At 36.9% G+C, this 19,915-nt stretch overlaps 2 protein-coding genes across 8 annotated transcripts in view; one reads left to right on the forward strand and one right to left on the reverse strand.

Annotated features, from left to right (window-relative positions):
• ITGBL1 (integrin subunit beta like 1) overlaps positions 1 to 12,367 on the forward strand; it is a 123,732-nt gene extending 111,365 nt beyond the window's left edge. Inside the window, exons 9-11 of the mRNA XM_063149616.1 lie at positions 5,027 to 5,173; positions 9,919 to 10,032; positions 11,520 to 12,367. Of these exons, the coding sequence (XP_063005686.1) occupies positions 5,027 to 5,173; positions 9,919 to 10,032; positions 11,520 to 11,611 (353 nt within the window). The 3' untranslated portion in view covers positions 11,612 to 12,367. The remainder of the gene's footprint in view (positions 1 to 5,026; positions 5,174 to 9,918; positions 10,033 to 11,519) is intronic.
• A 335-nt stretch (positions 12,368 to 12,702) lies between these two features.
• FGF14 (fibroblast growth factor 14) overlaps positions 12,703 to 19,915 on the reverse strand; it is a 382,414-nt gene continuing 375,201 nt past the window's right edge. For all 7 annotated transcript variants that reach the window (XM_063149620.1, XM_063149617.1, XM_063149624.1 and 4 more), the window contains one exon: positions 12,703 to 19,471. In XM_063149620.1, the coding sequence (XP_063005690.1) occupies positions 19,335 to 19,471 (137 nt within the window). In that variant the 3' untranslated portion in view covers positions 12,703 to 19,334. The remainder of the gene's footprint in view (positions 19,472 to 19,915) is intronic.

The following is a 19,915-nucleotide window of genomic DNA, read 5'->3' on the forward strand; positions in this document are numbered from 1 at the left end:
CTCATTTCTTGCACTAATGTTGATCCACAGAAACAGAAGTACATAAGACATTTGTAGAAATCTCTAATATATGTAAAAAACAAATTAAGAAAAAAAAATAATACCTGTCACTCTCCTAAACAAAGACAGGTTTGGCACTGACTGGTCTGAGAATTTAGAAATATGACTCCTGAGTCTACCATGGCTTCTCTGACTATACAGCACATAATTTCAAAGTCTTCAGCCACCTAAATTAAAGCATTTTTTATCACCTGTGATTCCAAAGACAGCCCTTGCCTGACCCCAGCTTGGCTCCACAAGGACACAGCAGTGCCTGTCTGGCTGCTGCCATCATGAGGATGTCCTTGATGCCTCAGGGCATGTCCAATGCCACAGGGCATCTGAATTGAACCTCTGATTTCTCTGAGGTTCTTACCCTGCTAAATAAAAGTTTATATCCTGTCCAACAACTCTTTCATCTGTTCTATCAAAGAGTCTTTGGAGCAGGGACCATATTCTTTTGATAGAGGAAACTGAAGAACATATAATTGTAGCAGAATTCAGTACTATATATGGATAGTGAATATAATAGATAGATATACTCTATCTATCTATGTGTATATATATATATATATATATATATATATATATGTATGTATGTACATAATCGAGAAATTTTATTATGTATTTGTTATTGAAAAGTGCAATTTATTCTCCTGGTGCAAAAAACCCCAAAACCAAAACCAAAAAATACAGAAAACCCAACCAACGGTTCATATGCGTTTACTGAGTAAAACTGATGCAAACAAAGGTGAAAATTATGGTATTAAATAGTGGAGAACTCATATTTTAACTGGAATAAAGCTGATGTGAATCAGGGTTTTATTCTGACAATTCTAAGAGGAGAGTGAATGGTTTAGTGCCTCTGTCCTTGTGTTTAATCCTAGCTCTGAGGCACATCCAGGGGCAGAAACAGATAAATTTGAAACAACAAGTAGGTATTAGATTCAAGAGTGATGATTGCAGCTAGTATAGGTATTAATGGCATTGCATATTCTGTGTTAAATTAAATTAATTTTAATTTTTTCTAATTTTTTAAATGCACTACAGATTTATGTCCTGGTCACCCAGACATTTGTGTGGGTGTATGAAAAGTCAACACTACATAGATGCACAGAGAACTAAGTTTGTTTAGCTTTTCAGATAGCATAAAATATTATTCAGGTTTGCAAAAAGCATTTTAATTTAATTTTTCTCCTCAAATGAGCAATAAAGAAATTGCTAGTACATTAACATTCAAGCTGATTAATAGATATTAATTTTGTGAATCCAAAAGGGGCTTTTCTGTTGAACCTCTTTTATTAGGCTTTAAATAGCCATTATACTATTCCCATGCTTCCCCTGTGTTGAATTCTGTGCACTTTGTGCAGCAAGAGTCTGTCTCTGAGCAGGCCATGCTCTCAGAACTCCTAAGAAATTTAGCCCATGCCAGCACCACTTGAAAGTTTGTTCTGATAGTCATCACCCTTGTTTGAAATGCTGGTTCATTTCTTACATGATTTTGTCTGTGTCAGGTTTTCTCTCTTGCTTTGTCTTTCTCTGGGATTTGAGAATATTTGTTCTAATACCCTCTGAATTCCTCAGAACTTTTTATTACCCTTCCAGGTCTTGCCAAAATCTCTTCAAACATGGATATCACAGAGTTGCAGGACGTTAACACCATCTCATCCATGCTCTTATTTTGCTCCTCCTCACTTTTCTCCACGCAGGTAGATGTGAGAATGACATTGGCCCTTTTTACTGCAGTGCTTCACTTGAAGGTGCTGCTGGGCTGCCTGACTGTTGTGTTACTCAAACTGGAGCCACAATCCACCTTCATTAAACTTAGACAAGACTATCTGACCTACTTTGAAAATGTAATAGAAGTCAGTATTTTAATTCACATCTATATTAAGTTTCTCCAGCTGCAGTTGTTACAACTGTTCTGGTCTTCTGGTATTCAATACAAAACAAAAAATAAAAATCAGTGTTCAAAGAACATTTTTAGCAGCTTGTTTAGCATATTTGGGCAGGGTAATGAAGCCTGCTCACCTTGAAATATTTCTTGCAGATATATGTGGTTTAATATTCTCTTCTGTTAATAATATAATGGAAGGTTCTGTGATTTAGAAGAAAAAATAGAAATTGAAATCCTGTTCCTATTTAAATACAGCAAAAAATATTTGTTTCATTTTCTGGGTGTTCTATATCAGGTATCCTATGTAATGCTGCAATTTTTCATATTCTTATTACACTTCTAAAACTTTTTATTTTTCATTTATTTAAAATACATTAGAAACATTACTTGTATTAGTCTGAGAAACTTCTGTTCCTGAGATGCCAAATTTTTCTTGGGTCTGGCCTCAGTTTGCCCTTCAGGAACATCCTCTGTTTGTAATAGTTAGTCTGTATATAAGAACCAGTTTCCTCTGTAATGATTGCTTCCCTTTTTCATTGTGCTCCCCTGTAGTGGTGCCTTTTGCATTATAAAATGATTCTGCAGGTTTTTGGGGAACACTGACAACAGCTGCATGAGTGAGTAATCCTAAACCAGAATTTCCTACAACAACACAATTTCAGTTCCAGGCATGGCAAGAAAGAATTCATCATGGTGCCCAGTTTGGTTCAGGCTGATTTGGGTTATAATGAACCCCTGCTAGTAATCTGCCACATCTTGCTTTTTTGGTGAATTCATATTTCACATTTAAATATTGTGGTTATTTGAGTTATAATTCTAAGGAAAAGGACAGAGTATTTGGCACCATCTTTTTTGTCTCCTCTGCCTCTTGCATGTCATAGTCTTTATTTTTTGAGATAAATTTTTAAAATATTGTTGATTATTTAAAGTTCATTAACATAGCTTTTTATGAATAAGCATTTAAAATGCAGTTTGTTTGTGATTTTAACCGTTTTCTGTTAGATCTGAAATATTGATAGACCAACACTTCTCAATATACATGCTTAATCTGTATAGTTAGGGGTAAAGAAAAATCTCTAATTGAACAACTCCAGCCAAAATGAATTGCTTAACATGATAAAATATTGATTTAACTATTCAGATTACCTCTTTCTTCTGTGATTTGCGAGGAGGATATTCACAACTCGACCATGTAAAGCAGTTGTTCTCAGGCTACCACACTCACATGAGATAGCTTAGATGTAACAACGAGCAGTGGGCTGAACACTTGTACACTTGCCACCTCAGTGGATGAGGCATCCAGAAAGCTGCAGCTGCCCAAGCTGGTGTCAACTAGGAACAAATATTATTTTTTTTAATTGATTATTTGATACAAAAGAATAATTTATGTTTTGAAGATTTATATGGCTTAAAGGAAGAGAGAAATTTCCTTTACAGAAAAGTGCCGGTCAAATTTTATGTGGTAAACTGCAAGCTCTGTTTGCTGCAAATTTATAGATTATTCATTACCTTTTTATTTGACTTGTGTAAAGGATTTACAGATATGATCAGTCTCTTCATTCAGTAACACGTAATGACTGAGAGAAAAATGCCTTAAAATTATTTTCTCAGTGAAATTGCCATGGATTTCTTACTATTCACTGCTAAAAGAGTAGAGGGGTTTGTATCTTCAGAAATAATTTTCCAGCAGTGGCATCCACTTGAATATTTTGCTCTTAATAAGCTAAACTAATCTGAGTTCTAATCTCTATGTTATTAATTAAAAATAAATAAGATCGATAAAAATACTCTGACAGAAGCTTTAGTTTCGTTAGTTCATGTAGATAATTGCATGACACCTATCTGGAAGGGGCATATAAGAAAGTACATATGCTTGTTTTCTACCTCTTGTAGTTTGGGTTGTCACATAGTTGTTCTTGTTCCCCATTCTGACACAAAAGTTCAAGTAGCATCAATCTTTTATCATTGCTAGTTATCAATTTTTAAAAGTGGGTAGAAATACTATCATAATAAGACTGTCATCGTTAACTGAGCCTTTAATATGATAAATAGGATCAAAATATAATAGACATCAATAATGTAATATGATAAAAAACATCTCAAAAATCAACACTTTTTTGGGATACAAAAATTAATTTGAATATTTAGATGCTGAAAAGGACAACTCCAAGACTTTGGACCTCCCATTGTTTTTGTAATGGAAAGTTTTAAGGTATTTCACTATCAGTAAACTTGAATGAATTTCACTTTCAGCAAACTACCAGGTTTGTCTCTCCTCTGGCCTTTTACCAGTGTTGCCTCTCAGTTTACAAAAGCAAATGGCACTGGAGGCTCATGAGAAATCCACTAATCAGGAAAACTAAATAGCTGGTTTGCTTCCCTGCATCCTACAGCTCCTTGCTTTCCCAAATACTCCTACAGCTTGTTCCCTTCTTCCCAGTCCATGCTCCCAAATTATCTCAGTCCCTTCATTTCTCCTCCCTTGCCCTACATAGAAGATAGGATAGGGCAAAAGTCACTGGTATGTGTTTGCTTCCCTGGTAACTAATTAGCTAAGGAATTATTGTCTCTAATGCAGAAATATTATTCAAAGCTGAAAAATGTGATTCTGGCAGGGAGACATTTCTTCTTTTATTTCAATTTGCCATTCCTATATTCTTCTCTATATATGTTGGCATTTTTCCCTTCTTCCTGGCAAAATTTTCTACTTAGCTTATTATTCAACACATTTTGAATTTTTTATTAACCTTTTTGTAAATAATTGTTTTAAAATTCTATTTTATCTTTCCCCTCCCTTCTTTAAAGCGTGAGTTATGGCTTCTAATGTCTATTTCTCACCCACGTTCTAGGGTTTCCTTGACCTATCCCTCACTTGTTTTCTGCGCATCATTAGGGCACCCTTTTTAACAGAAGAAGGAGAGAACTGGGGAAGTCCATCCTGCTGGAAAGGGGTACTGGATGCTGGGTGCTGTCCACCTATCAGTCTTTCTATCCCATAGCACACACTTCATACTGAAGAGGTCTGAAGCTGCGACCACAGTGACAGGTTTCTGCTTGTCTTGCTCATAACCAACCTTGCTGTCGTTACAGGCCATGGTATCTGCTCATGTGGCCGATGCATTTGCCAGGATGGGTGGTTTGGAAAGTTGTGCCAGCACTCAAGGAAGTGCAACATGACGGAGGAGGAGAGCAGAAGTCTCTGCGAGTCGGCGGATGGCATACTGTGCTCCGGGAAGGGTAAGATCTGCCAGCTGAGCTACCCTGTGTCAGTGCCTGACAGAGGAAAATAATCACGCTCTGGAAGACTAATGTGCATGGCAGGGGGTTGTTGTTCAGTAACCCTCTCTTTCAAAGGCACTCATTATTAAAAGGTTGTTAAAGGATGCTCTGTAATGCACTTGCATCCTTTTTGTCAGTCACCCACCCCAGCCGTACGCCTTCAGCAGCGTTGCTCTCCTATGCAATTTGTTTGTAGCATATAATTTCCTGTATGTGTTTAGCTGATGGTCTGTGGGGAGCAGCTGCACATTATAAACTAACTGTTAATGCTCCTTCCACTCTGGGGAAAAAGGGCACCACCCACAGTAACACTCTGGTGAAGAAGATGGCAAATGTAATATATTGGACAACAGTAAGTGGAGGAAAGTGTTTAAAAGCAATTTGGTACCCTTAATCCCTCTGCTCCCCAAAACAGCTGCAAAGGAAAAGTAGATGTCTGCAACCCCCACAAATGAATCCTACAAACTTTCTCGTTTACTAATTTCCATTCATCTGGTTGCATCAGCTTCAGTTCAGTTCAGTTCAGCTCTAAAAAAATTTGCCACAGGGAAGAATAAAAGTTAGAAAATCTTGATAATTATCTGAAATTATTCTCTGAGGTTCTTAGCTTGCAGTCTTTCAGGCTAGGAAATTGCATTAATGGAAAGAGGGCTTTTTAGCTCCCCCGTAGCGCAAATTGCCTATTTTTGTATATAATATGTCTGAAGGAGAATAGACAAAAAAAGACTGGTTGGAGGCTAGAATGCATTCAATCCAGACTCTGTGTGTCATTTCCTATATTTGTATGTCCCTTGCATAGACAGGAAAGAAATCTGCCAGCTGGAAAAACCAGTTAGGAACCCTCTACAACAGGCAGATTTCCAGTTTTCCCTTTGGTAAGTTTTATTTCAGTGCAGAGGAAATTTAAATGGGGTTTCCAGCCCAGGCTTCATCTATCTGTTTTTTTTTCATTATCACTTAGCAGAATTCTCCCTGTTGCACCATTTAATTTTGTTTTGGGGCTTTTTCCCCCTCAGTTGATGCAGTGTCATAAAAAATGAGAAAGTTGCACTGTTTCTCTTTTTTTTCCAGATGGGACTATCTTTAAATTATTATATGTATAAGAGTGAGAGGTACAGAAATGAGAAACTGAAATGACTCTGTTTTACTGCAGAAGTTGGCCTTTTTTCTCTTAATGTGTGCCTAACAGAGATTTTTTTATATAAACCAGGAAGGTGAAGGAATATGCTTGGTACCAATAAAATGCACTATGTATATTTCTGTACAAGTATAAACATGAAAAATGATGTTGATTTTTAAATTATTCATATTATATGCTATATTTTTCTAAGGATGGTTAAGAGCTATTTATTCCAGCCTGTGGGTCTTACTGTGAAAACAATTACCTTTGAACATGTGTTGCAAGGGTACCATTTACTTTGAAGCTTTGGGAGTAGATAATCCATTAGGAATTTACAGATATCAAGAATTTTTTACCTCTGTTGGCTATGCTGCTGGGGCGTGACTTGGGATTGGGTAGCTTTTATAATCTGTAGCAGCCTGAAAGGTGCTCTAGTGTTGTCCTTTCCAAACTGACCCATTCTGTGAATCTGTGACCCTAAATCCATTCACAGAAAGAGTGGTGAGATTTTTCTGGTTTTTTTCCTTTGGGAGATATAATTTATTTGGCCCCTGAGCACACATTAGAGAAATCACCTCCATAAGACATCTGCAGCAGTGTGTGGCCAGTAAACATCCAAGAAGGCTACTATCTCCTGCATGATGGGAATCACAGGCAAAGACAGTCTAATTAAAAATTATATACATTATATTATAACAGATTTTGTTGCTATGCTATTTTTTTCCTTTTTTTTCCTTTTTTTCCCCCAAATCTATTCTTGATGCTGAGATATGTATCTGGAAATCATGTCTTACTGGATAATTATAATTTAAAACACGTTAATAGATAGTGAAGAACTATCTAGGAACCAAAATGGCAAATTTTTCTTTCAGATTCATTACAGTGAAAAAAAAATATTACTGGTAAAATAAAAGGGAATTTCAAACCTGTGCACTGATGGTGGTTTTTCCATTTTTGTTGGAAACCTAGCCAAGATATGCAAGTGCTAAAATGGACTGAGGATAGCTTGAGTTTCTGTATATAGGTTATGATAGGCTGTGAAGAGTCCTGGTTTTCAGCAGATAACTGCTGAACACTATCAGAAAATTGCACTCTGCTAACGTAAGCAAAGTTGGGCATCCACATTCCTAGGCTGTTTTCTGCATCTTGGCTCGCTGACTGTGCCACCTGTAGCAAAAGCTCTTCCCAAGGCAAACAGCAACACCCACCATGCTGCTGCCTCCCTGGCAGTAAAGATAGGGCTGTACATGGTGACTGTAATGGTGCAGGATGTGGGCAAGGTACTGAGCCAAATCCCATCCCAGAGGAGCTGGCTGGGATCCCAGGAAACACCCTGCAACTCATTAGACTCAATTAAACTGAGGAGCCTCCCAGAGCAGCGTGCCCTGCTCAGGGAGAAGACTCGATATGTTTGTTTCCCTAACAGATTTTGCATTTTGGAGCCTTATCTTCCTTGCTTGACTTGGTGTTAAATTTGCTGCATCTTCTGCAAAACAGTTTTAAACATCATGGGCATCCCTCAGTATCAGGATCAGTGCTTGCTGATGCAGAATCACTTCAGGCTTCTTACAGAGTAATACTCTTAATAACTGCTGTAATTTCACTAAAATCCTCATACTATTCCTCATTATTTTCAGATGTACCTTGCAGTTTGTATAATCAGAGGTATTTGGTTTAAATTGCCCTCAAGTATATCTTAGTGTACCTCTTATAGAGCAACCCTATGATATATCTGCCGTCCTCCGCTGCCTCCTTATACAACAGCATCTTTGATCCTTGTAGGGAATGTCAGTATTTTCTATGCCAGTGGCCCTGTAAGCAGTACTCAGAACCCACAGAAAAAGTAGATACTTAATCAAATACTTCCATCCTCAAATGTTCTAATCACTAGCTCTTCCTGAATATATTTACATGTTCCATATGTTACAAGTTAAAGCGTTTCCCTAAAATTAGGCAATGAGTTAATTTTTGTGAATTTGAAATAAGCATTAAATTACATATTTAATTACAAATCAGATACTCTGCTGAGGCTGTTCTGAAGTTTTCAAGAATTAAGCTTCAGTATTTATGGGAAAAGGAATGGAAAATTTGTTGCTCTCAACAGATGCAACTTTTTTTCTTTACATGTATTAGGATTATTACTATGGATTTTATTCAGAGGTCACTGAAAGAAGTGGGAAGATGGAAAAGCATGATTTTATAGGCTTTGGCTCAGACCCTGTTGAGTAACCCATGAATCCTTTTTAGGTTATATTCTGACATAACCAAGCTATATTTTTTCTGTAATAATGCATTAAACACATTGGTGATTTTTTAATGGAATGTTTCTGGAAATATTGCAGGAGGCTAGGATTTTCAAGTGAATTTAACTCATTTATAAGCATCTTCTGTAAAAGGTCAACAGCTTCTTTTGTGAGACTTTTTTTAACTCAGCCTCTCACATCTGAAAATTTTGCACATATTCTTTGCTATAATTTATCTGGGTTTTTTACGATTTTTTAACATTGATTTTTGCTGTTACCCCTTCGTAGGGCTAGATCCACAAAAGGATTTTTGATTAGCAGTTAGTAAGATCCCAGCTTCAGTGTTTAAATATCTGAAATCTGCACAGGGCCAGGCTGCTGAAGATGAGATCTGTAAAAGCCAGGTCTCTTCAGCCAAATGCTGGAATCATTCAGGAGGAATTACCATCTCCTTGTGGCATTTCTAGTTGCAGAATAGCCTCTTTCACACACTTCTCAGGCTTCCTGACACATGATTGTTCAGGGGCACCTGTCACTTTCCACATTTCAGAGCCACGAACCTGCTCCTAAGGGTAAGGACATCTCAGAGTCTTCTCTTCATGGGAGGTTCCTGGTGCTCTGTGGGTTATGGCATCACCTGAATTTGACCCCACAGTCCCTGCTTTGCCTGTGAAGGTGTGGCCTGACATCCTTGAGGGGAAGAACAGCTTGTCCCAACAAGGGGTGTTAGGGGACACTGCAGGAACGAGGCAATTGCTGAGCTGCCATTACGTGCACAAACTCTTTCTGACCTGAGCAAATGTTCAGTAAGTCCATGGAGGTGGAGAAGTTTCATTCATGGTGGTGAGGATTTTGGGGGTCTGTAGATGTTAGTCTTGGGCACTGCTGGTCTTTGTGAGCTCATCCCTAAAAGCTTTCGATGAGGAAGACTATTTTTTTCCTGGGTGTGATTTTACTGCCTTCAGTAACAATGGCTTGGGGACAATTTGAACTTTGCTAGTACAAAAAAAGTAAAATAGAAGTTACTGGGGAGAGAAGCTCTGATTGTAGGTCTCTAAAACCAAAAGAAATCTTCAAAATGTGAGTCCTGATTAATTTAAATAGCAGGATCAAAGCTCTTAGTAGTAACATCCCATCATACTCCAACTCATGCCAAAAAAATCCTTTCATTCAAAAGCCTTTTAGCTTGATTATTTTCTTTTATGCAACAGCCTCTTAGGCAGCAATTTTGTGCACATGCACATGTGCGTATGTGTGCATATGTGTGACTTGGGTTGTTATTTTCTAGTCTGAATGTGCCAGTACTCTTTGACTGTGAGTAATAATTTTTGTGATTTCAGGTTCCTGCCACTGTGGAAAGTGCATCTGTTCACCCCAGGAATGGTACATTTCGGGTGATTTCTGTGAATGCGATGACAGAGACTGTGACAAACACGATGGTCTCATTTGCACAGGTGCAGTACAGGCTAACACTTAATTGCTTCAGAAAACAAACTGAGTTGATGGGAATTATGTTAGACAAAGCCCAGCTTCTCCTTTCCCCACTGATGGAGGAAGCACATTTGCTGGTTATTAAAACCTGCTGTAATTGTTTCTTCATGCAGCGCAATGATCAACCTAAGGTTTCAAAACAACAGTTAAAAGCCTGAGTATGAATTTAAATAAGTAAGCCAGCTATGGAATCTATCAACAATTCTCTCTGCGATAGACTACAAGTTACTGGGTTTTGGCAAGGAACAAAGTGCCATTATTATGATTTCCTCAGCCTTTGTTCTTTTACTGGACATTCCATGTGTGTAATGCATTTAAGTCACAGACAAAATTCACTGGTGGGTTAGTAAAATAGATTTTTACAGGTTAGGGGCATAGTTGTGTTGGTTAAGAGAGCTTCCTAGCAATCAGACAATTGTCGGTGGGAGGCTGATAGCTTTTCTTGTGATGTGATGGTAAATGATTCAAGCAGCTTCACCTTAACATTGTCTGAATATGCAGGTGGCAGATGTCGATGGAAATGGGCAGGCTGCCAACAAACCCTTGTGACAAGCATAGTGACAAGAAGCAGCATGGGAATTGCTAAATTAACTCACTGGCTGCTTCCTGTTACAAATCTTAATTTTAGAAAATCTTTGCTGAGCAATTATTAGATGTGGAAGAACTCTGCAAGCCAATTAGAGTGAGAGTAGGAAGGCTGACACTAGTAAATTGTGTCTTCCAGCTAGCCCCATTAGAAAGGGTCATTTTCTGGAGACAACTAGCCAGTATAACAAGAACAGGAGCCTTATCTGTAGCTCTAATGCCTAATCATGGATCTTCATAAAGTCAGAAGGAAGAGGAGTTTACGTAGATACAAAGGTTATAGAGGTCTCAAACTCAGCATCCAAGGGTCATAAAAGTATTTAAATAAAATTAATAGGTGGGTCTCAGCTGTTCCACTGCTGCAAAATAGGGCCAGGACATTTTACACTTAATACAGAGTTTGAGATAGGATTTATTTGTATAGCACTTCTAGATTTTAGGTTTAAAGTTTTTCATGCTCAAAGCCATGGTTTAATTGCTATTCTGTTGATAGGTTTTAATGGCTTTTTCTTTATGAATAATAGTTATTCTTGTTTTTCTTTGTACCTGGAGGCACAGTGTGAACACTTGGCCTCACCAGCTGGGTACAAACAGTGGTGTACAAAATTACACTTCACCATACACAATTTCAATATTTGCAATACTGCTGATGGAATTATTGAGAACATGCTATTAATGCCATGTAAGTATAGGTGTGGGGTGGCTTCTTAATGCAATGGTACAGTAATTGCTTCCTTCCAAAGGAAAAAGGGGACAATAAAGGAACAATACATCTATTTTAGCATAGCTTTTTACTTCCCATAAAACACATTTTAATGTAGTACATTTCAATTATTATAATTGTCCTTTATTCATTCTATTCTAGGTAACGGTGTTTGTAGCTGTGGAAACTGTGAGTGCTGGGAAGGATGGAATGGAAATGCTTGTGAAATCTGGCTGGGGAGAGAATACCCGTAATGGAGGATGTCAAAGATTGTGGAGGGTTTTTTTGTTTGTTTTTCCTTAGGCTGCTAGGACATTTAATTTCAGAAGTATCTGGGTGTGGGTATGCATGAACGCACACATACATGGTTGTAAATACCTTAGAACGCATTTGAGGATCTGCTCCTTAAAGAAATGTATCAGAAAACTAAGCAAGGGAGCACGACAGCCCAAGCTCTAGAGGGCGAAGTCATAAAATACTGGCCCTATGGAACTTCTCCAGAGATTTTTTTGTAAATTCAGTGGAACTGATATTATACCTGTAATGACTATTTCTTTGAGCAACCTGAGGCAAAGGTATAAGAAGACCCTTTTTTTAACATTATTTACTTGGTTGTCATGTCTCCTTGTCAGTATGCAACAATTCACCTGTAGAAGAGTAGCACTGGTGGAATATTGTCAAATAATTAGTTTGATTTGTATTATGGTATTTGAAAAATACATTATTTGGTCTTTTTCTTTCCAACAGTCCTGATTATAAACCAACTCATAAATTGAGAGAAAATATTATAGATATAATATTAATGATTTTTTTATTTGGTCAGTTGTGTAACTGAGGTCCAATTACGTGACAGACCCAAAATGTTTGAATGGGAACTTTTCCACAGGAGAACTTTTAGTTTCTGTGGTTGATATGTCCGAAAGTTGGTTATCTAATCTACATATTGCAATACTTTAAAATACATAACGTATAGAAACATATGGAGCGAAACTAATAAACATATAAAAGTATTATTGCCTATTCTGCATATATATTCTGCAACTCACATGTACTTTTCTTGTACTGTTCTACATATCTACAGCTGCCTCCTACATGTAAAGCAAATGAAATTTTTTATATTAGTAACTTTAAGGAGTTTACTCTTAAAAATCACTGTTCAGGACAGATTGCCCTTTCACGCATGGAATTCACTGAATTTAACCGCATTTGTAGAAGTAGGGAACCTGAACATCAACTGACTTGAAAAATCATCTGTGCTATACAGTAGCTTGGTCTCAGCCAAAGATGTTTGGACAATGTTGACAAAGTAATTAAAGTTTTAATACAGTAAATACAAACAAAGCAGTGGTATGAACAAAAATTTTATTTTTATTTTCCAATGGTGAAATGCTGCTCAGTGTGAAATTCACATTGAGTTATGAACGATGCACAACTATTGGGACTTCCCTAACTTATTTACATATGAGTCTCTTATTTTTTGTACATGTAGATTTGGCAGCCCTTGAATTCTTTAGAGCAAAAAAAAAGAATTATACATTTTAGTTTCAAAAGTGTTTACATTTTGTGAAACCATGATTGAGCAATAAATTGATTAAATGGCTCAAAAATACTTCTTTTAGATAACAAACTTTAACATTGTGGTTTAGGTGCCAAGGTCCTGATTTTTGAAGAGGTGCATGACTCAGAAGTAATGGAACTATGCATTAACAAAAAAAAAATCCATTATTAGTCTAGAAATAACTTTTCTTTTAGAAAGAACAGTTTTGAAATAGGAAAATACAATGGTACAGAACATGGGTAGAATGCAAAATTTCAAATTAATTTATTTAACTGCTTTAGTATTCCCCCGTCCCATATAGTTTGCTTTTTAACTTTAACCACATTTTTTTCCCTCTTAACCTGGATTCTTTCTTTCTAAAAATGAAGCTTGTGAAGCCCATATTCTCAGGGAGTTTTACCATTACCAAACATCCAACTTATATATAAGCTATGCAGATAAATAACTAGACATACATCCCAAAGCTGCTAGCTACTCTCTTACCAGATAACCAAAGTATCAGGCAGAGTTCTAAACTGTATTCATAACACATAAAGAATCCTCAAAGTGAAATTCAGCTTGAAATTTTAATTTATGTTTTATACTTAAAACCCTAAAACTCCATGGAGCTCAACAGGAATATTTTCTTAAGTTTTAACATAGATGCATTTTGCCAACCCTAGTGTCTGGAGAGCACAAATTGTTGTTTTTATTTATATTTATGAACAGTGAATACCGCTGACCTGAATCTTCTCATAATCACTGGGTTTTTTGCATATACATTCATCTGCTGAATCAGAGTGTAAACAATGAAGGATAAAAAGTTCTCCTTGCTTTCCTTCCATTTATATTAAGTATTGTATAAAGAAAATACTACCTAATCAAAACTCTGTTCTGCTGTCAGTAGATGCTTTTGACTTGTTTCATGGCATCAAAACATATACTGTAGATCAGCTGTGGTATTTCAGGTACTCATTCATATATAAAAGAACAATTCTTTAGGTGGTTCCAGTGTCGTATTTGATACATTTTTGTCATTTGTTTTAAGTTTATATCCTTATTGAGTATAAAGTAATTTTTACTTTGATTTTTTTATACCAATCAGCTCCTACCTTTTTGACTACTGGATGGATTATGTAGTCATAGCGTTTCAAAAAGGGTTATCCAAGTAGTTGTTTTTAACTTACATACGGAAAAAAATCAGAATATCTAAGACAGCTACTCTCTGTGGTTCCTTTAAATGGAATTATCAAACAAAATGGTGCTATTACTATAAAACTTAAAGTATTAACTAAGACTACTAAAAATGGAATGTACACATTAATTCTTTTCCAATTTTTCTTTTGTTTCCTATCATGTTGCTTGAACATTTCCCCTGCTCTTCATGTGGAGGTAACTGGTTATGTGACACCCAGCTTATCTCTTTTTTGGCTCCTTTACTCTTTAGAAAGATGAAATCAGAAGGAATAAGATTATTATTCCACATATTTGAGTATAATAGCTGTATTAATAAAATTGTATCTTTTTCCCTTGTGTCATTCCCTGTGATGGGAATTCCAGACACATAAACTGTAAATGCAGGAAGAGGCATAAGGAAGTGAAACTTACTACTTGATTTTTCACTGCTAGTGACTGTAAAAGCCTGCTTCCAGGCCTGTGGCAAAAGGCAAAACCAAACTGGATAGATGGGGACTTTTTACTGATTAGATTGATAAACCTTATAAACAAAAAGACATTATAGCCTTGTTTTCTTCTTATGTGAGAAAGAACACAATCCAGAAGTGTGCCAGTGCTTCTAAAATAGACTTGCAGGATTACACCTATTGTGTATAACATATCTGTAATATCACCTATAAAAACCTGTGGATTGATTTGCTTCTATAATTTATTAACCTGCTTGTGATCCTTTTTTTCCCCCCACTGGCTATATTCTTTCTTAGAAACGCATAGATGCATTTAATCATGTACCTGCTCTCACTTTCTGATATATTGCCCTTGCTTCTTTGCAGAATGGCATCTCACTTTGTAGCTAAATGGTACAGCTAAATGATACCGGGATGAAGAAAGCTAAGTTGAATATTTCTGTGACTAAGTAATTGAACAAAAAATTTATTACATCTTTAAAAATAAGTCATAGCATTTGCATTAGTCATCACAGAAAAAAACCCTGTTACTAAACATTTTACAATGCATTGCATGAAATATGAATTTATCTAAAGAGCCATTTAAAAGAAAGAGAACATTCTTATGTAGTCTAATTTTGCTTCCATTCCCATTTGAATGTAGCTGAATAATGTATTCTTTATAGCAATAAACAGATGGATCATCATGATATGCTTTTACTGCATGGACCAAACTGTCTGCTTTCATAGCTCATTGCTTAAACTAGTTTTAAACCAAGACAAAAATTTCCCCATATATATAAATGTAAAGCCAGGATTCTTAGTATTGTTTCAGGTATATACCATAGTCAAAGTTAATTGCTTTACTTTATATCTGGTGAAGGGGAGGGCCTGGGAGGGGTTTATTAAGAACCAACATTTATGAAAATGACAGTATATTAAAAAATCAATTGAGAATGGCTAAAAAACCCAGAAAATGAAGCAAAAACTCTGTTATGTGAACTACAAAGCACTTAAAAGGAGCTAGAGACCCTTCCATAGGCTCTGTCTTGTGAGCAACCTCATAAGGATTCTTGTGAATTTATAAAATTTTTGAAGTACAGCAAAATGGTGCTTTGTTGAAGTAGTTCATATCTCCTCAAAAGTGGATCTCTAAAACTGTGCAGGTGTGACTGATTTTGCCAAATAGAACTGTAGCTGAAATACAGATCAAAAAAGAGAAGAAAATGACTGTGCAGTGTTAACATATAAAATGGCAAGATGAGGTCAGATTTCAGTGTGAACAGTCTCTAAGAGATTAGAGAAAACCCAGAAGAACAAAATACAATGCAAGCATGCAAAAGACTTGGAACGCTGCAGATTCACGGACAGCTGCACATGTAAGTACAAAAACCCCAATCTGTAAATACAAATTGATTCCATCAGGTTTACTATACAGTACTTTAGTAGTAACAGACAGTTGAAAACAGCTTTCACTTAACAGCAAAATTAATTTTAGAGGGAAGAAAATGGTGAAGTCTCATCCTGGAGAACAGCAAGAGAGGTATTATATTAAGGAGCTGAAATTTTCTTTGGCATGGTAAAGGGGGAGAACTGAGTTTGCCAACCTATTTACATGACGTTTCACCATCCTGTGGCCAGTGCAATGATGCTTTGCACAGTCTACTTCTTACATAAACTTTTCTGTTGGTTTCCAGTATGCATTCATATAAATGTTTTATTCATCATGTTAAATCTGTGTATACAACAAATAAGAATAAACACAAACTGTACAATGCAGACAAACTCTTTGCATATATGTATGTAAATTTGTAACACTGACCAACAGTTCTTTGACAGACACAACCTACAACATGCAGTTAGTTCATCCTTGTCATACTCTTCCCATGCAACAGATGAGACAAGACAAAATTAAAGGGAGGAAACAAAGCACGAAGATACCTGTGTTATGTTTAAACAGATTGTAGAAAAATAAAAAATCAGGGCATTGATTCATTGGATTAAACACTCATATGAATTTAGCCCACAGAAACAAAACCAGAAAACAATAATAAAAAAAAAAAGAAAAAGGCAATATGCTGTATTTCCAGTATGTACTAACTGCTTAAAGAAATTAAATCTGCCCTTAATTATAGCCTCCCAAACTGGTTGACAGATCATAGTTACTCAGGACCAAAAGGTTAATGTTGAAAATATTGTTTATGTAGGATCAGGCAATGAACCAGATCCTCCTTGTATGGCTCAGCCAGGTTTCCAGCCCTGTCTCTCCTCAGGCTCTTACACTGGGTGTATAAGACAGCTGAATGGGACATGAATTCGTGTATTCCCTCCTCATGAATCAGGTGAGAGAGAATGTAGCCTTCAGCTGTTCTATCTTACTTGAAATATTGTGAAGTTCTCCTCTCGCTATCGCAGGAAGGCCTGGGGCCACGGCGGGGCCGGCCGCCAGTGCAGCGTCAGGGCTGCTGCCTCTCCTGGCTCCTGCAGCCCCCATCTCGCCATCTGAGTTGCTTTGGTTTGATTTTGTTTCCTCAGGGATGGTGCACAAATCCCACTGGACCAGATGGGATGAGAAGGGCACACTGAAGTTTTTAATAAAGTGTTGTTTTTCCCTGCGCACACAGATTTAGTGCTAGCAGGCAAGGGCACAGTCTTAAGTCAAAGTTTCTTTGCATTTTTATCACAGTTTTAGATTAGGTTTGTATTTTAGTTTTTTTTTCTCTACATTGATAGAGGGCTTCATGCTTAACTCATTCCCTCCCTAGAAAGACCCAACATCAAGCATTATCTTGCTGTTCTCATATCACACATACAAAAGGAAGTCTGACCTACAGAAAAAAGAAAAAGTTTATCTAGAATGTAGCAGCTTTACAGTAGCCTCCTTGAAGAGTGCACTAAATGTTGCTTATAAAAACAGAACACATTTGAAAACTAGTACGAAGAGTTCATTCAGACTGAATCAGACTGTTCAGCTGAGCAGACAGGGAGTTTGAAATAATCAGCAGTCTCTGTCAGGGACTTCAGCACAAAGATGTGATAAAACAAATTGCCAGAAATACAGTGCTAAAAAAGGAACGGATGGTTTCCTCTTTTTGTCTTAAAATATCAAGGTAACAGCAAGAGGCCAAGAGAGTGTTGCCACACAGTTTTCCAGACTGAGATACAGTTTGATCTTTGCTGCCATTTCTAAGAAACAAATTCCTTCTTGAGCGTACAGAGAGTGCCTGTATTTTTGAACTTCTGAAAGCCTGTGACTAAGTGTGCAAAAACTTCAGTGGCATCTCTGTGGCATTCTCTAAATCTTTCCCCTGCCCTCCTTCATCCCCCACAACACTGGCTTAATTGTTCACAAGTGACAAACTCAAAGGGTTGATGTTGTTCCTGGTAATATGATCCAAGGCTTCAATTTTATGTTTTTGATTTCTTCTAGGTTCATGTAAGAGAAAGTACAGTATATAGAGATCAAGGCAAGGCACCTTCAATCTAGCAATTTGGTGGGCATGTTATCCTAGGAAGCTGGGTGGAGGTACATACTGGGATATCAGTGAAATACATAGGACTGGACTTTGCATGCTTAGCTAAAAATAAAAATAAAGTTTTGTAATATGTCCAGTTTTAAAACGTCTTTTTTTAAAACACCAGAAATATTAAACTATAATTTGTAACTACCCTTTGCATTGGTGCTGCAAAAAAGAACACAACATCCTTGCCCATGCTTTGCTAAGTAGGTGTGGGATTCAGCCAAAAATAACAATGGCATTAAGTTCAGTTCCTTAAAAACAGGAAAGGATTATATTTAAAATGGATTTAGGTAGCGCAATTCTGATTAGTCTTACTTTTTTTCCTTTTATTTGTGGTGGTTGTTTTTCAAACAATGAAGATTTAGTAGATGAAAAATGAGCCTTAATTCAGGCCTACAAGGCCTACAAAATTCTTTGGACCCACTTTTCCAAAAATGAGTGGGTCTTGCTCGCTGGGCAAGGCAAATGTTACCATTACCAGTAAGCCTGTGATATGTATAAAACACACACACAAAAAGAAACTATAGGGATGCCAAACACACATTTCAGAAAACTCCCCATTGGTTGTGTTTGACACTCTTCCCTCCTCTTTAATGCCAACCTCAGAAGCACAGTATCTGTTACTAAAGAGTATTCACATTTAATCAATATTTTAAGCCAGAGACAATGATCCTATTCTTTATAGATATAATTTTTAATAATAGATTTTTGAAGGCTTCCTGATTCCCTGATTGCTTTCAAAACTAAGCCACCGGCAACACTTAAGTTATAGAGAAACACAATCCCTGCAAAAGGTCACAAACAGTGGAGCGAGCAGCCTTATAAAAAAGGGAAGAAGAGAAATCCATAATAGCACAGGTTTACAGCATCTAACTAGAAATTACTTGATTATTTGTGTGCTACAAAATAGAACTTAAACACATGGATTTTGCTGAAACTGGACTCAAAAAGGGATTATGGGCAATTGTCAGCAGGCAAGGTATCAAGTGTACTTGTGAAGTATGTCATTCACATGAAGTGTCACAGTCACAGAAAAGATATTAAAAAGGCATTCCAATATCTGGTAGGGCATTCCATGGTCTGAGTTTAGCTGGTTCATCCAGGTGTCTTCTCATTGTGGTGGAGCTACATGTTGAGATTTATCCTCTTGCAACAACTCAGTTCAGAAACAGGAACGGGCAAGCTGGTGACCTGCCACAAGCTGATCCACAGACACTGCCGAGGGGAAGTCTGGCAAGGATAAATCACTCAACTGTACTTGGGACTCAGTAAAGTCACAACACCTGTGAGGATCTGGCTATGTCGTCTTGCTCTTGTTCACTGGTTTGCCTCCATTCATTATTGCAGATGCACTTGTGCTTTTACTTGGAGTTACCCCAGCCTTTGGCACTGTTTCTCCAATATCATGCAAAGATGGTTCTCGATACATGGCAACTGAGGGGAAGGAAGAGAAAGGGAGAAGCACTTTAAACAATGTATCACATATGAGAGTTCACCTCAAAGAGGATTAATTTTCTATGTTCCTCTTGCATACCAGGGAAACTGTTTATTTTGACAGATGGTTGTTTTTTACCACTGATAGAATTGCTTGACCCTCCAAAATTCTCACACTTCTGCCTCTGACTTAAAAATTCAGCAGGAAACTGCATTCTTCCTTGTTTAATGGACACTATATCTTCTTGGAAATGAAAAACTAGTGTTTTTTCTTTGCATAAGGCACACAAAATTGTACCTGTGTATACCCATGTGTATGTATATACGACCCTTAAATAAACATTAAATAAATATGCGAACTTTTAGAAGTAAAATGTGTTAAGACAGATTGTAATTAAAAAATGGGATCATACAATACAGTTGTCTAGACTTAAGTGTTCTTTC

This window comes from Melospiza melodia, chromosome 2, assembly GCF_035770615.1.
Source record: "Melospiza melodia melodia isolate bMelMel2 chromosome 2, bMelMel2.pri, whole genome shotgun sequence".
Taxonomy (NCBI): Eukaryota; Metazoa; Chordata; class Aves; order Passeriformes; family Passerellidae; genus Melospiza; species Melospiza melodia.